A 19,431-nucleotide genomic window follows, 5' to 3' on the forward strand; every position below is an offset into this window, starting at 1 on the left:
AGCGATAGGCAGTTCTGACTCGTATCTCTGGGTCAGGGTTCAGAAAAAGGTCAAAGGCCATTGCAGGTCACATGTGTATGTAAGTGTGGGTCAGAGGTCGTTTGAAGGTCACCAACTTTAACTGTATGCTACCAAGATCACTGGCAATATCAATCTGTCACGAAGGAAATGAATAGTGCAAGGTTGTGTTATTGTAGCCAGTTCGTGGGATTTAATTGATTTCAAAATAGCGTAAAGGAAAATGTAAACCTGCAATTAATCTATTAATTAACGTATTAATTAACCCAGTTTTAACAAAATTTTATACTAATCAAATTATACAGATAGCCAGTTCAAATATTTGTTAAAACCAATCGTAAATGACAAATAATTTGTCGCATAAAGGTTTCATATTTAAAGTATGTATTCTCACATATCAAGATTTAATACCGATCTCTAGGTCTTATATTCTACCATTAACCTTCCATCTCTAGGTCTTGGTGGTTAAGTTGGTATTGTGTCTGATATTCTACCATTAACCCTCCATCTGTAGGTCTTGGTGGTTAAGTTGGTGCTGTGTCTGATATTCTACCATTTACCCTCCATCTCTAGGGTTTGGTGGTTAAGTTGGTGTTGTGTCTGATATTCTACCATTAACCCTCCATCTCTAGGTCTTGGTGGTTAAGTTGGTATTGTGTCTGATATTCTACCATTAACCCTCCATCTCTAGGGAGATTAAGTTGGTATTGTGTCTGATATTCTACCATTAACCCTCCATCTCTAGGGTTTGGTGGTTAAGTTGGTGTTGTGTCTGATATTCTACCATTAACCCTCCATCTCTAGGTCTTGGTGTTAAGTTGGTTTGTGTCTGATATTCTACCATTAACCCTCCATCTCTGGTTTGGTGGTTTGATTGTGTCTGATATTCTACCATTAACCCTCCATCTCTAGTTGGGGAGATTAAGTTGGTATTGTGTCTGATATTCTACCATTAACCCTCCATCTCTAGGGTTTGGTGGTTAAGTTGGGTATTGTGTCTGATATTCTACCATTAACCCTCCATCTCTAGGTCTTGGTGGTTAAGTTGGTATTGTGTCTGATATTCTACCATTAACCCTCCATCTCTAGGGTTTGGTGGTTAAGTTGGTATTGTGTCTGATATTCTACCATTAACCCTCCATCTCTAGGTCTTGGTGGTTAAGTTGGTATTGTGTCTGATATTCTACCATTACCCTCCACCTCTAGGTCTTGGTGGTTAAGTTGGTGCTGTGTGAATTGAGTTTTCGCATTAACCCTCCATCTCTAGGTCTTGGTGGTTAAGTTGGTGTTGTGTCTGATATTCTACCATTAACCCTCCATCTCTAGGTCTTGGTGGTTAAGTTGGTATTGTGTCTGATATTCTACCATTAACCCTCCATCTCTAGGTCTTGGTGGTTAAGTTGGTATTGTGTCTGCGGTATATACATGCATTCTACTATTCTACTAGCCACTATTTAATTAAGTATTTGTGGCTAAGTTGGCCACATGGCTGACATTAAACCCCTAAGGCTTTCCTCCAACACCTTGATTCCTGTAACAGTAACTGTACCATTTTTGACAGTGGGCTATATGTTGCAAATGAAGATAAAGACAATGAATTTCTGATGCCATGTATGCATGTTTCCTTCTAACGAGGAACTCACTCGTAAACTATTCAAGCAGGTGGCATACACAGTGAGCCGTGTAACACAGTAACCAATGTCTCATTCCCTAAACACCAGTATCATTTCTTCCCATGCCGTTTTGGGACAAAAAGTGTGATTTGGTATTAACTGGTCACAACAGAAGCTTTATTTTATCATGAATTTTTATATGTATAATAAAATTCTATGATATACTGAAAATGAAAACTTACTAAGATATTAGTAAAACAATCGTGCATATTGACAAAATGTACATATTATCAATCAAATTTTATTACATAAGTGGCCCGTTCTCCAATATACTCTGACAAAGCTCTTCACAACATAGGACTCTATAACTATATCCATCGCTCCATAAAAAAGAAAAGGTCAAAAGCTCCAAATATTTAGTTTTCAAACATTTTATTCATATTGAGTTACAGTTGGTCACCGTCCTGTTGTCAAAATGTTTACAGAATCTAATTAAAATAGCTTTCCCTTGTCTACAGCACAACTTACAGGAATGACATTGTAAAACAAAAAGCCATCACATTTAGCAATTTCACCACTGGAAGTGGAGAGACTTCAGATTAGCATTTTCTGCCTTACAAAAACAACTACTCAATGCATGATGAATAAAGATAATTTCAATTCTACACACACATGCAATTCAAGATCCCAAAACAATGTGCGTAAAGTACAATTTTCTGTCAATTAATGCCAATTTCTGGTGATTGTGATGTCATATTTTCACGTTGCTTTTTGTGATGTCACAATCACGAGAATGCGGGACTACACGACGGTAAATCATACCTTACTCATGTTGTTTTGGGATCTTGAAACACCCCGTATAACAGTTAAAAATTGTATCGAAGAAGTCTGATGGACATTGACCAATATTTGTTTTATCCAAATGAGCTGGCAAAATCAGTGTTGTGTTTTTGTCCTCCTTGATACTCCCGAGAAAGCAGACGTCTTCATGATACTGATGATATCCTTGTTCTCTATGTTACAGAGTTATCTGTCCTTGCTTTGAATGCGCCTTCGTCATATGTTTGAGAACATAACATCATATTTTTTCGCAGAAAACAATTGAAATTCTCCGCTCAAACTAATGATATACTGATCAATTACTACCCTCAAAAGCAGACAACTCTAAAACATGTAAAGACAGAAAAATACAAATCTTAGCCACTCCACCATAGTGTTTCAAACCATGTCATGGCCTTCATATGATTTTATTCTGATTCTAAAATGACAAAATCAAAATTTCTGCTAAAATATGCATAAAAAATAAAAGTAACAAAAATAGGTCATAAATAATTACGGGTCTAGCAACTAGTAAAATGGGAGTTACATAAACACAACAGTTTACTAGTATTGAGCAAATTAAAAGATGTCAATTCATTTCTTTACACCACTGTAAGACTGCTATCAAATGTTAGCTATTTCTTGATGGCCCAGGTTGGGTCCAGTTGAGGAAAATATTTTGAAAATTTTCTCATTACTAAAAATGAAATCTAAAATCAATACCGATATTAAACTGAATCTGGTAAAATTTGTGACTTTATGTTTTAGAATTTCAGTTAGCAGTAAAACCACAGAAAGAGACTAGTAAGTGTGTAACAGTGTACTGCATCTGTGTTGATTAACACCGAACACATGCCCATAATACCAAACTACCTGTCACAGCAATTGTTACATCTGGAATTCTATTACGGTTTGAGGAGAAAGATACATGGGATTAAGATATATGATTGCTTTAGATAACACTACATGTAAACAGGAGACTTTCATACTCAACATCCATCTCCAATGTTCATTCACGATCATGATAAAAAATCAGCGATAATCATTCTATATAAGATTCTCAGAACCTAAAGAAATTTATTATTTTTGGGTTAAAGTAATTTCAAAACAATTATCAATAGTATTCAAGGAATCATTTTTGTAGTATGCATGTCAACATTACAGCACTTCTTGGGTTGAATTTTTTTGAGTCAGTTTACACAATAAGTCTTCAAAGTGAATTGATTTATCCTAAAAAAACTGAAATTAAAACAAAAAAGAGCAGACAAAAAGTTTCAATGTCGGTTTGGACCAGTAGGACTGTCAACATTTAACTTGGGAAAATACGTAAACAATCTGAAAATAGAGACACATACGGAAACAATTTCATCAGTGACCACGTATCAATATGTGCGACTCCAAGACTAGATTTTGTAAATAAGACGTTTGGCTGCTAATTAAGCCGTAATTAACTAATTAAAATCACACTGAAGGACTGTTCTGTATATATATATATCACACTACATTCATTCATCGATGCAAAAACGTTTCCATTGGTTGTCAACAGCATGTGACCTAATGTCAGCATTCATTGCCCAATATCCTTAACGTGTATATATATATATATTATAGAATATTATCTATGTAAGGACACAGTATCCACATCAGTCTCTTTACAAATCCACTTTCACAGAATTCCTTGCCAATCTGACACATGTCCCCATCCAACACTTCCATTCACAATATAAAATCACGCTGACACCACTTCACATCTTTAACATGTGACAACAGAATATTGATAAATCACACATACAACAATCATATTTTCCAACTTTGAGCTGAACACATGTGTAACCGTTTAACAAGCACCCTAAGTGTGACGTAGGTACACTGGGCCAGGCCAACCATGCTGGGCCAGAAATAAACAATCTTTCGTGGAGCCCTTTTCAGGCAGAACACTGTATTTTTTCTCCTAAGGAAACTGTCATTTCAGTTCAAATCAAATATCTATAGCACTGAGAAATCAAATTTACATTGTCTCACATATCCTTTTCTTCATTCACACCGTAAGTGAAAAGGCTGATGATTATTCCAGTCATTGTTTGCAGAGAGAAACCAAATCACAAAAGTAATTCTCACATATCATACAATAGTTGAACATTTTTTTGTTGCTATATAAATTGCATTCTCAACATAATGAATCTCCAACAGCATAAAAAGGATAAGGATCTCTCTCAAACTTCTTAGAAATGTGTCGGTCACGTAACGTTTGGTCAGAATACGCCTAGTAGTACTTGACCTCAGACTCTGGACATATCTAGGATGCGAGCGGCCTCCCTCTTGCCTGTCTCCAGGGCACCGTGGGTAGTTGAGTAGTATTCCGAGTGTGTAGCCTCTCCAGCAAACAATAACTGAGGCTACAACAAATTAACATCACAATGTTAGATTTTAATCCAATTATTAATCTGTAATTGAAATAAGAATACATTTTTGTCAATTTTAGCTAAAGCAAAACTTTTATATTTATTTAATTTTTCTTCTTTTACAAACATTTTCTATAATATTTTGTGATTATGGGGGACAGTCTGATCGCCAAAAATTGACCCACGAAATAACTAGAACTGTCGCCAGGGTGGACTTATACCCCTGCTGCACAAATTTAGTAATAATTCAATTAAAAGGGGACATTGCAGAACCCTATATAGTTGACTCAACTTTGCTTTATGTCAGAGTTCTGTGTACCAAATTTTATCAAAATCTGTCAAGCAGTTTAGGAGGAGTTTGCCTGACAAAGTTGTGTCTGCAGACAGACGGACTGACAACTCAATTCCAGTATACCCGCCTGACAAAGTTGTGTCTGCAGACAGACAGTCTGACAACTCAATTCCAGTATACCCGCCTGACAAAGTTGTGTCTGCAGACAGACGGACTGACAACTCAATTCCAGTATACCCGCCTGACAAAGTTGTGTCTGCAGACAGACGGACTGACAACTCAATTCCAGTATACCCGCCTGACAAAGTTGTGTCTGCAGACAGACAGTCTGACAACTCAATTCCAGTATACCCGCCTGACAAAGTTGTGTCTGCAGACAGACGGACTGACAACTCAATTCCAGTATACCCGCCTGACAAAGTTGTGTCTGCAGACAGACGGACTGACAACTCAATTCCAGTATACCCGCCTGACAAAGTTGTGTCTGCAGACAGACGGACTGACAACTCAATTCCAGTATACCTGCCTGACAAAGTTGTGTCTGCAGACAGACGGTCTGACAACTCAATTCCAGTATACCTGCCTGACAAAGTTGTGTCTGCAGACAGACGGACTGACAACTCAATTCCAGTATACCCCGCCTGACAAAGTTGTGTCTGCAGACAGACAGTCTGACAACTCAATTCCAGTATACCCGCCTGACAAAGTTGTGTCTGCAGACAGACGGACTGACAACTCAATTCCAGTATACCCGCCTGACAAAGTTGTGTCTGCAGACAGACGGTCTGACAACTCAATTCCAGTATACCTGCCTGACAAAGTTGTGTCTGCAGACAGACGGACTGACAACTCAATTCCAGTATACCCGCCTGACAAAGTTGTGTCTGCAGACAGACGGACTGACAACTCAATTCCAGTATACCCGCCTGACAAAGTTGTGTCTGCAGACAGACGGACTGACAACTCAATTCCAGTATACCCGCCTGACAAAGTTGTGTCTGCAGACAGACGAACTGACAACTCAATTCCAGTATACCCGCCTGACAAAGTTGTGTCTGCAGACAAGACGAACTGACAACTCAATTCCAGTATACCCGCCTGACAAAGTTGTGTCTGCAGACAGACGGACTGACAACTCAATTCCAGTATACCCGCCTGACAAAGTTGTGTCTGCAGACAGACGGTCTGACAACTCAATTCCAGTATACCCGCCTGACAAAGTTGTGTCTGCAGACAGACGGACTGACAACTCAATTCCAGTATACCCGCCTGACAAAGTTGTGTCTGCAGACAGACGGACTGACAACTCAATTCCAGTATACCCGCCTGACAAAGTTGTGTCTGCAGACAGACGGACTGACAACTCAATTCCAGTATACCCGCCTGACAAAGTTGTGTCTGCAGACAGACGGACTGACAACTCAATTCCAGTATACCCGCCTGACAAAGTTGTGTCTGCAGACAGACGAACTGACAACTCAATTCCAGTATACCCGCCTGACAAAGTTGTGTCTGCAGAGAGACGAACTGACAACTCAATTCCAGTATACCCGCCTGACAAAGTTGTGTCTGCAGACAGACGGTCTGACAACTCAATTCCAGTATACCCGCCTGACAAAGTTGTGTCTGCAGACAGACGGACTGACAACTCAATTCCAGTATACCCGCCTGACAAAGTTGTGTCTGCAGACAGACGGACTGACAACTCAATTCCAGTATACCCGCCTGACAAAGTTGTGTCTGCAGACAGACGGACTGACAACTCAATTCCAGTATACCCGCCTGACAAAGTTGTGTCTGCAGACAGACGGACTGACAACTCAATTCCAGTATACCCGCCTGACAAAGTTGTGTCTGCAGACAGACGGACTGACAACTCAATTCCAGTATACCCTGCTTAACTTTGTTGCAGGGGTGTAATAATGGCTTTAAAAAGACTTTAATTCATTGAAATTAAATTTTACTTCAAAATAATGAAAAATAGCTTAAACTAAATAACTATATAAAACTTGCACCATCTCATAAAGAAACATTTTGACTGGAAATACAGTTATAGTCTTGAGAACACAACTTCAATAGGAATGACTGGAAACAGGCCAAAATTAGCGTGGTCTATGGTGTAATGTCCTAATGCTTTTGTGGGAGGCAGGATATTCCAAAACCAGAGGAAAATGGCAAATACAAGATTGTGGCACTTGTGGGTATCAGTTGTAATAAGTAAGCACCTAAGGTTGCAGAACAAAAACACAGTCTAAGGACCACATAGTGGTACAAATGAATACAACAAGGTCAAGGGGGCTTGACGGTCATCGAACACAGAATGACACAAAAATGTGTTAACACATGGCCTTAACGATCAACCAAGTTTTGAGAAAGATACATGTTTATTAGTTGTAACATGGAATTGAAGACAAAGCTATGTGAGATGTGCTGACCTTTTCAGAAGCAGATCCATACACTGGCTCAGCTAGTACTTCCGTGTCACTCATACACGCGCCCACCTGGATGAAGCTGTAGGAGCCTCGAGTGTAGCGGTTATTTCCCCATCTTGTTCTGAAAAACAAAATATCAAATTCATTATACTGCTCTTTAAAAGTTTGGGTTCGTAACAAAACAAATTTATGATTACTCTGACTGCTGGGTGGTCTTAATAGAGAGATTTTACTGTATAACCATACATAACAACGAGTGATATCTCGCTTAAAATCTACTCCACAAAATATAGAAAAAAATTAATTTGTTTAATGAGGAAATCCAATTATTATTTTCATTCATAACCATACTATATCAGGTATTGCTAAAACCATGATGCAGCATTTTCTCCTTTCAATAAACATGTCTGCCCTCTGCTCAGCAGTTTCCGAGTGTATTTGCTCTGTAGATCAGAGGAGCGCGATCTCCCAATAAATCTGCCATGTACCTCATTAGACCTTTCTAAATCTGCTTTTACTAAATCAATAAATCAAGTCAATGATGCCGTCTACAAGTATCTGGGACCAAGATTATAGGCCCATACAGCTTATTACTCTTCCTTGATTTATCGACCTAAACAATACAGATATATACCTATAGCTAGCAGCAGTATATATATATATATATATATGTGTAAATGATTTTTATACATTTTACATGCTGCATGTGCATATGTATAGAAAGTCAGAAAGTGATAAATGAATAGACAATACAACTAGGGCCCATGTGGAGCCTACATATAAAATTGGAGCCCTGCAGTACTTTCTGAGAAATGGCGGTAACAAGAATTGTTAATGGATGGACAGAAAGACAGACAGACAACGGACCAGAGACAAAATAAGATTTGTTTTAAGCCCCCCATCTGATGATTATAAAAACAAAAAATAAATTTAACTCTGAAGGTTTGTGTCTATTTTCTTCTTTTGTAGAAATCTGCACAAATTTTCTTGATTTCACTTAGCAGACAAATTAGCAATAACTAAAACAAATATTGTGTAACAGAGTGTTTCATTTTTAGCCCCTTTTTATGAGATAAATGTAGAGGACAAAGAAACTCACCTTTCTCACATAAACAATTAACACAAGAGTCAATAGCTGTTGACAATGCCATATAATATAATGAAATAGACCTGCTGGCATGGTTATATCATAGACCTACTATACAATAAGTGCTCCATGAATAATAAGTCCTACTGTACAATAAGTGCTCCATGAATAATAAATGCCTACACAAAGAAGGCAACACCTTTGATATTGAACTAAATCTGACAACGCTACATATATATATATATATATATATATATATACAAGCCTCATATCATGTCTTAATATCTCAGTAAGTCTGTCCATAGAATTGACAATAGGACAATATAGTTTTCACTGACAACAATATACTTATCTTTGACCACAGAACAAGGGGAGAAAATATAGCTCAATGTGACAAAGTTAACTTTTGAGGTCTGAAACCTGTTACTTGAGTTTGACGGGACACATTCAGCATGTGAGGTCTTCACACACAAATCAACAACAGACATATAGACATGGGAATCTGACAATTGCTCTCCTTGTAAAGAACACTGACCTTTTGCATGCCTCTGTGTTTACTTTTGACCCTCTGCTATTTTATTTATGTCCACTTTCCTGTGATGCAGAAATGGTATACCATCTATCCCCATTCACCAAGTTATAATCTGTTTTATTAGGTTTGTGTTAGGATGATGAGCTCTACATGTATATTTACAAATAATGCCTATGGGGACGGGTACTTATCTCACAAATACATGTGTTCTCTGATCAGTTAATCACCAATTCAGGCTGTGAGTTAGAGTTAAAGATATTGCTTAAGTTTCATTTAACTTTTATATGATATATTTAACATAACACCCGAAACATAATATAGCTCTGCCCAAAATCTTGATTACATTCCGAGTAGGGTTTATTAATTAATTGATGGATGTACAGCTATACATCATGTCATTATGCCTATTATCTCTGACTAGTGGTATGTTAGAGTAATTTTCTTGATGACTATAAGAATCCAGTAGCACTTATCCTCAATATGTACCTGTACTGACTAGGCCCTACAGTGTATGTGTTTACTAGTCTGGTCCCCAATCCTCAATATATAGACCTGTACGTGGTCACTGATTGACCCTTGTATATGTTTACAAGTCTGGTCCCCAATCCTCAATATATAGACCTGTACGTGGTCACTGATTGACCCTTGTATATGTTTACTAGTCTGGTCCCCAATCCTCAATATATAGACCTGTACGTGGTCACTGATTGACCCTTGTATATGTTTACAAGTCTGGTCCCCAATCCTCAATATATAGACCTGTACGTGGTCACTGATTGACCCTTGTATCTGTTTACAAGTCTGGTCCCCAATCCTCAATATATAGACCTGTACTTGGTCACTGACTGACCCTTGTAATCTTTACAAGTCTGGTCCCCAATCCTCAATATATAGACCTGTACTTGTTCACTGACTGACCCTTGTATCTATTCCCAATCCTCAATATATAGACCTGTACTTGGTCACTGACTGACCCTTGTATATGTTTACAAGTCTGGTCCCCAATCCTCAATATATAGACCTGTACTTGGTCACTGACTGACCCTTGTATATGTTTACAAGTCTGGTCCCCAATCCTCAATACATAGACCTGTACTTGGTCACTGATTGACCCTTGTATCTGTTTACAAGTCTGGTCCCCAATCCTCAATATATAGACCTGTACTTGGTCACTGACTAACCCTTGTATATGTTTACAAGTCTGGTCCCCAATCCTCAATATATAGACCTGTACTTGGTCACTGACTGACCCTTGTATATGTTTACAACTCTCGTCCCCAATCCTCAATATATAGACCTGTACGTGGTCACTGACTGACCCTTGTATATGTTTACAAGTCTGGTCCCCAATCCTCAATATATAGACCTGTACGTGGTCACTGACTGACCCTTGTATATGTTTACAACTCTGGTCCCCAATCCTCAATATATAGACCTCTACTTGTTCACTGACTGACCCTTGTATATGTTTACAAGTCTGGTCCCCAATCCTCAATAGATAGACCTGTACTTGGTCACTGACTGACCCTTGTATATGTTTAAAAGTCTGGTCCCCAATCCTCAATATATAGTACCTGTACGTGGTCACTGACTGACCCTTGTATATGTTTACAATTCTGGTCCCCAATCCTCAATATATAGACCTGTACGTGGTCACTGACTGACCCTTGTATATGTTTACAAGTCTGGTCCCAAATCCTCAACATATAGACCTGTACTTGGTCACTGACTGACCCTTGTATATACAAGTCTGGTCCCAAATCCTCAATATATAGACCTGTACGTGGTCACTGACTGACCCTTGTATATGTTTACAATTCTGGTCCCCAATCCTCAATATATAGACCTGTACGTGGTCACTGACTGACCCTTGTATATGTTTACAAGTCTGGTCCCCAATCCTCAATATATAGACCTGTAATTGGTCACTAACTGACCCTTGTATCTATTCCCAATCCTCAATATATAGACCTCTACTTGTTCACTGACTGACCCTTGTATATGTTTACAAGTCTGGTCCCCAATCCTCAATATATAGACCTCTACTTGTTCACTGACTGACCCTTGTATCTGTTTACAAGTCTGGTCCCCAATCCTCAATATATAGTACCTATACAGAGGACTCCACATAATCGAATAACGGTTATTCGAATATTTTGGTTATTTGCATAAAATTCTGCGGTCCCGATTTTTTCCTTCTTTATCTTTGTTTTTCAACTCCGTGTATTTGCATAGACTTTTACATGACCTCCGGTTATTTGAATAAAATATTTGGGAAATTCTAAAAATAAAATCTAATGTTTTTCAATTTTGTAATATATTTTTAGCGAAATTCACCTTTACTAGAGATCATCCAGGTAACAGATTAATGTTATAGTATGGCTTGTTATTTTATGCATGAATCTGCAAAGGTATTCGACGCTGTTACGATTTACATCAGCAGCGGTTGATCATAACTTTAGTATATTCACTGACTCAAACATCTAATTAAAGCATTTGCACTTTCAAATATGTTTATTTATTAACGTAACGTACCTTAGTTCGCGATCGGTTGGAGAAACCATGCTTCCTTACAACAATTGCCATTCATGAGTAGTCTCATTCAACCAGAGTCTTGTTGACTACGACAGACATGTGCGTATCAAGCGTCTCGTTGAACGAGACATAAAAGCATGCAAAGTCGGCGTGCAATGACTACTGCAAGTTTCGTACAGTATGTAAGCTTAGGATACAAAAGATACTTGCTACGTTAATTGTTTCATTGCTACTTGAATATGCATTAATTTCTGAAATGTTATCAAGCTATTCGCCGCATAGATCAACAATACAGGGAGAATTCTCAAAAGACATTTAGGTTGAGTGAACGCATGGCTTCATCACCTGCCGCCATTTTCGAATTCATATGCACATGTGTAAAAGCAACACTACTAGTTGATCGGCACTTTGAAGTTTAATCACGATCGTAAGTTCATTTTGCCAGGCAAATGTACTTAAATTTGTTTATTATTTAGGTTTAGAATTGTAGACACAAATTCAATCCTGTTTAGTAGAATCTAATTGCATTTGATATCGATCGTTTAGTTGTTTCTCAAATATTCACGTGTCGATCTAACGTAAACAAGAATCTAATATTGGAATATTTTTTGTAATTAAACAATTAAAATTGGTTTGCAACTTCGAAAATAATTACTTGTGGTTCGTTTTAAGTGTAAATAATTTACGTATTTATCAAGTAAACGAAACGATATTTATTTGCCTATTCACATACATATGTGTGGGGTCAAACGGAGGTGCAAAATGTCATCTCCGCCTATTCGAATACTCCGGTTATTTGCATATTTTCTTCTGGAAAATGATCTATGCAAATAAGCGGAATCCTCTGTACTTGGTCACTGACTGACCCTTGTGTATGTTTACAAGTCTGGTCCCCAATCCTCAGTATATAGAAGATGTACTTGGTCACTGACTGACCCTTGTATATGTTTACAAGTCTAGTCCCCAATCCTCAATATATAGACCTGTACTTGGTCACTGACTGACCCTTGTATATGTTTACAACTCTGGTCCCCAATCCTCAATATATAGACCTGTACTTGGTCACTGACTGACCCTTGTATATGTTTACAAGTCTGGTCCCAAATCCTCAATATATAGACCTGTACTTGGTCACTGACTGACCCTTGTATATGTTTACAAGTCTGGTCCCCAATCCTCAATATATAGACCTGTACTTGGTCACTGACTAACCCTTGTATATGTTTATAAGTCTGGTCCCCAATCCTCAATATATAGACCTGTACTTGGTCACTGACTAAGCCCTACAGTGTATATGTTATATAGTACCTGTACAGTACTACTTGGTCACTGACTGAGCCCTACAGTGTATATGTTATATAGTACCTGTACAGTACTACTTGGTCACTGACTGAGCCCTACAGTGTATATGTTATAGTACCTGTACAGTACTACTTGGTCACTGACTAAGCCCTACAGTGTAGATGTTATATAGTACCTGTACAGTACTACTTGGTCACTGACTGAGCCCTACAGTGTAGATGTTATATAGTACCTGTACAGTACTACTTGGTCACTGACTGAGCCCTACAGTGTATATGTTATATAGTACCTGTACAGTACTACTTGGTCACTGACTGAGCCCTACAGTGTATATGTTATATAGTACCTGTACAGTACTACTTGGTCACTGACTGAGCCCTACGTGTATATGTTATATAGTACCTGTACAGTACTACTTGGTCACTGACTAAGCCCTACAGTGTATATGATATATAGTACCTGTACAGTACTACTTGGTCACTGACTAAGCCCTACAGTGTAGATGTTATATAGTACCTGTACAGTACTACTTGGTCACTGACTGAGCCCTACAGTGTATATGTTATATAGTACCTGTACAGTACTACTTGGTCACTGACTAAGCCCTACAGTGTATATGTTATATAGTACCTGTACAGTACTACTTGGTCACTGACTGAGCCCTACAGTGTATATGTTATATAGTACCTGTACAGTACTACTTGGTCACTGACTAAGCCCTACAGTGTATATGTTATATAGTACCTGTACAGTACTACTTGGTCACTGACTAAGCCCTACAGTGTAGATGTTATATAGTACCTGTACAGTACTACTTGGTCACTGACTGAGCCCTACAGTGTATATGTTATATAGTACCTGTACAGTACTACTTGGTCACTGACTAAGCCCTACAGTGTATATGTTATATAGTACCTGTACAGTACTACTTGGTCACTGACTAAGCCCTACAGTGTATATGTTATATAGTACCTGTACAGTACTACTTGGTCACTGACTAAGCCCTACAGTGTATATGTTATATAGTACCTGTACAGTACTACTTGGTCACTGACTAAGCCCTACAGTGTATATGTTATATAGTACCTGTACAGTACTACTTGGTCACTGACTAAGCCCTACAGTGTATATGTTATATAGTACCTGTACAATACTACTTGGTCACTGACTAAGCCCTTCAGTGTATATGTTATATAGTACCTGTACAGTACTACTTGGTCACTGACTGAGCCCTACAGTGTATATGTTATATAGTACCTGTACAGTACTACTTGGTCACTGACTAAGCCCTTCAGTGTATATGTTATATAGTACCTGTACAGTACTACTTGGTCACTGACTAAGCCCTACAGTGTATATGTTATATAGTACCTGTACAGTACTACTTGGTCACTGACTGACCCCTACAGTGTATATGTTATATAGTACCTGTACAGTACTACTTAGTCACTGACTAAGCCCTACAGTGTATATGTTATATAGTACCTGTACAGTACTACTTGGTCACTGACTAAGCCCTACAGTGTATATGTTATATAGTACCTGTACAGTACTACTTGGTCACTGACTAAGCCCTACAGTGTATATGTTATATAGTACCTGTACAGTACTACTTGGTCACTGACTAAGCCCTACAGTGTATATGTTATATAGTACCTGTACAGTACTACTTGGTCACTGACTAAGCCCTACAGTGTATATGTTATATAGTACCTGTACAGTACTACTTGGTCACTGACTAGAGCCCTACAGTGTATATGTTATATAGTACCTGTACAGTACTACTTGGTCACTGACTAAGCCCTACAGTGTATATGTTATATAGTACCTGTACAGTACTACTTGGTCACTGACTGAGCCCTACAGTGTATATGTTATATAGTACCTGTACAGTACTACTTGGTCACTGACTGAGCCCTACAGTGTATATGTTATATAGTACCTGTACAGTACTACTTGGTCACTGACTAAGCCCTACAGTGTATATGTTATATAGTACCTGTACAGTACTACTTGGTCACTGACTGACCCCTACAGTGTATATGTTATATAGTACCTGTACAGTACTACTTGGTCACTGACTGACCCTTGTACAATCAATAAGCCTAACATAAAGATAACATGCAGTATATACAGGCCAAGCAGTCAACAACCCAGTCAGAAACTGGGCCACTCTCCTATTTATAGCACAACATTCTTGACCAATGACCTTTAGAAGGTGATGTGACAGCCATGATGGCTACCTCAAACACTAACTACTGGACAGTGAGAGATTTAAACTTGCCATCCACCAAACTGACTTAGACTATAAGCTAGACTTAGTGACATACTTCTTATACACCAGGCTAGGAATACATCATTATAATGGATTTAGGTCTCAGTGTGCTGCCAGTCATGCAGACTATATGTGTGCTGGCAGTGACTAGCTTGTTATATCACTGCACTGTTGTGTGTATATGATACAGGTATACAAATCTGTATGTGTGTGTGTTCACAAATCTGTATGTGTGTGTGATCACAAATCTGTATGTGTGTGTGATCACAAATCTGTATGTGTGTGTGATCACAAATCTGTATGTGTGTGTGATCACAAATCTGTATGTGTGTGTGATCACAAATCTGTATGTGTGTGTGATCACAAATCTGTATGTGTGTGTGATCACAAATCTGTATGTGTGTGTGATCACAAATCTGTATGTGTGTGTGATCACAAATCTGTATGTGTGTGTGTGATCACAAATCTGTATGTGTGTGTGATCCACCCTTCTTCTCCTTCATTTTAAACCCCTCAAAAAATTGTTTACAGTCATAATACACCTGTGTCTCTAATGACGTAAACAAACCATGAACCATGATACATTGACTACGTCATGTGGCTCGACGGATGAGTCTGAACCTCTAACTATTTATTGATATGTATGTATTTTATATTGATCCTGATAGCTACACTCTAACATTCTAAAATACATTTGACGACTTTTCATTAAGCATTTCATACGTTTGTAACACAGATTATGATTATTCTGTCATATTTTGTGTAAGATATTCTAATCTGAATGTTTTGAAAGTGCCACAGTATATCTGATCAATACTACTAAGAAATACCAGTAAACAGTAACAACGTCTAACTGAATTTTCATTGAAACATGCAGTAGCTAGAAAATGAGTTCACACCTGACTGACCTCAGAACTGTAAACAACACGGTCAAATAAACACACTGTTCTGACACAAGTCATCTGGTTCATCACACCAGTGAAATGTCAAACTGCTGCACTCAATAAGTGCACTATGATGGCATATAAACTGCCTTCACCACACCTATCCTCACTTAGTATATTTGATCTGTTTTACCACACCTATCCTCACTTAGTATATTTGATCTGTTTTACCACACCTATCCTCACTTAGTACATTTGATCTGTTTTACCACACCTATCCTCACTTAGTATATTTGATCTGTTTTACCACACCTATCCTCACTTAGTATATTTGATCTGTTTTACCACACCTATCCTCACTTAGTACATTTGATCTGTTTTACCACACCTATCCTCACTTAGTACATTTGATCTGTTTTACCACACCTATCCTCACTTAGTACATTTGATCTGTTTTACCACACCTATCCTCACTTAGTACATTTGATCTGTTTTACCACACCTATCCTCACTTAGTACATTTGATCTGTTTTACCACACCTATCCTCACTTAATACATTTGGTCTGTTTTACCACACCTATCCTCACTTAGTACATTTGGTCTGTTTTACCACCCACACCTATCCTCACTTAGTACATTTGGTCTGTTTTACCACACCTACCCTCACTTAGTATATTTGATCTGTTTTACCACACCTACCCTCACTTAGTACATTTGATCTGTTTTACCACACCTACCCTCACTTAGTACATTTGATCTGTTTTACCACACCTATCCTCACTTAGTACATTTGATCTGTTTTACCACACCTACCCTCACTTAGTACATTTGATCTGTTTTACCACACCTATCCTCACTTAGTACATTTGATCTGTTTTACCACACCTACCCTCACTTAGTACATTTGATCTGTTTTACCACACCTACCCTCACTTAGTACATTTGATCTGTTTTACCACACCTATCCTCACTTAGTACATTTGATCTGTTTTACCACACCTACCCTCACTTAGTACATTTGGTCTGTTTTACCACACCTATCCTCACTTAGTACATTTGGTCTGTTTTACCACACCTACCCTCACTTAGTATATTTGATCTGTTTTACCACACCTATCGTCACTTAGTACATTTGATCTGTTTTACCACACCTACCCTCACTTAGTACATTTGATCTGTTTTACCACACCTATCCTCACTTAGTACATTTGATCTGTTTTACCACACCTATCCTCACTTAGTATATTTGATCTGTTTTACCACACCTACCCTCACTTAGTATATTTGATCTGTTTTACCACACCTATCCTCACTTAGTACATTTGATCTGTTTTACCACACCTACCCTCACTTAATACATTTGGTCTGTTTTACCACACCTACCCTCACTTAGTATATTTGATCTGTTTTACCACACCTACCCTCACTTAGTACATTTGATCTGTTTTACCACACCTACCCTCACTTAGTACATTTGATCTGTTTTACCACACCTACCCTCACTTAGTACATTTGATCTGTTTTACCACACCTATCCTCACTTAGTACATTTGATCTGTTTTACCACACCTACCCTCACTTAGTACATTTGATCTGTTTTACCACACCTACCCTCACTTAGTATATTTGATCTGTTTTACCACACCTACCCTCACTTAGTACATTTGGTCTGTTTTACCACACCTATCGTCACTTAGTACATTTGATCTGTTTTACCACACCTATCCTCACTTAGTACATTTGGTCTGTTTTACCACACCTATCCTCACTTAGTACATTTGATCTGTTTTACCACACCTATCCTCACTTAATACATTTGATCTGTTTTACCACACCTACCCTCACTTAGTATATTTGATCTGTTTTACCACACCTATCCTCACTTAATACATTTGGTCTGTTTTACCACACCTATCCTCACTTAGTACATTTGGTCTGTTTTACCACACCTATCGTCACTTAGTACATTTGATCTGTTTTACCACACCTACCCTCACTTAGTATATTTGATCTGTTTTACCACACCTACCCTCACTTAGTACATTTGATCTGTTTTACCACACCTATCCTCACTTAGTACATTTGATCTGTTTTACCACACCTATCCTCACTTAGTACATTTGGTCTGTTTTACCACACCTATCCTCACTTAGTACATTTGATCTGTTTTACCACACCTATCCTCACTTAGTACATTTGATCTGTTTTACCACACCTATCCTCACTTAATACATTTGATCTGTTTTACCACACCTACCCTCACTTAGTACATTTGATCTGTTTTACCACACCTATCCTCACTTAGTACATTTGGTCTGTTTTACCACACCTATCCTCACTTAGTACATTTGGTCTGTTTTACCACACCTATCCTCACTTAGTATATTTGATCTGTTTTACCACACCTATCGTCACTTAGTACATTTGATCTGTTTTACCACACCTATCCTCACTTAGTACATTTGATCTATTTTACCACACCTACCCTCACTTAGTATATTTGATCTGTTTTACCACACCTACCCTCACTTAGTACATTTGGTCTGTTTTACCACACCTATCGTCACTTAGTACATTTGATCTGTTTTACCACACCTACCCTCACTTAGTATATTTGATCTGTTTTACCACACCTATCCTCACTTAGTACATTTGATCTGTTTTACCACACCTACCCTCACTTAGTACATTTGATCTGTTTTACCACACCTACCCTCACTTAGTACATTTGACCTGTTTTACCACACCTATCCTCACTTAGTACATTTGGTCTGTTTTACCACACCTATCGTCACTTAGTACATTTGATCTGTTTTACCACACCTATCCTCACTTAATACATTTGATCGATTTTCACCAGATCTACCCTTCCTGTTTACAAAAATATTCTATTTTATTTTTGAGGATGAATTGTTTCCTTTCCTACCATCATCCTTTGCTCCTACATTGACAGTACACTTTGATACTTTGATAATTATCATTTTTGCCGACTACATTAACAGCTACTAAAATAGTCTATCATTTCACAGCTACTAAAATAGTCTATCATTTCCTGTCTGCAGTCATCAACAACTGTTATTATTGGATGAGTCTGGCCTATAAGAATACTGAAACAGCATGTTCATAACCTTGGTATTTAATTTCTTATATCAAATACTATTAAGATAAGGAATGTGATTTTTTCAAATTTAACAGAAAATGTAAGGAATTTGGCAAAATAATGGATACATGTTCTGTAA

At 38.0% G+C, this 19,431-nt stretch overlaps 1 protein-coding gene across 1 annotated transcript in view; it reads right to left on the minus strand.

Moving 5' to 3' along the window:
• Positions 1-2,046: 2,046 nt before the first annotated feature.
• The window catches only part of LOC138335588 (spermine oxidase-like), a 32,773-nt gene continuing 15,388 nt past the window's right edge, over positions 2,047-19,431 (minus strand). Inside the window, exons 4-5 of the mRNA XM_069284747.1 lie at positions 7,580-7,697; positions 2,047-4,846 (exon numbers count right to left, since the gene is read on the minus strand). Of these exons, the coding sequence (XP_069140848.1) occupies positions 4,730-4,846; positions 7,580-7,697 (235 nt within the window). The 3' untranslated portion in view covers positions 2,047-4,729. The remainder of the gene's footprint in view (positions 4,847-7,579; positions 7,698-19,431) is intronic.

Source organism: Argopecten irradians, chromosome 11 (genome assembly GCF_041381155.1).
Source record: "Argopecten irradians isolate NY chromosome 11, Ai_NY, whole genome shotgun sequence".
NCBI classification, from domain to species: Eukaryota; Metazoa; Mollusca; class Bivalvia; order Pectinida; family Pectinidae; genus Argopecten; species Argopecten irradians.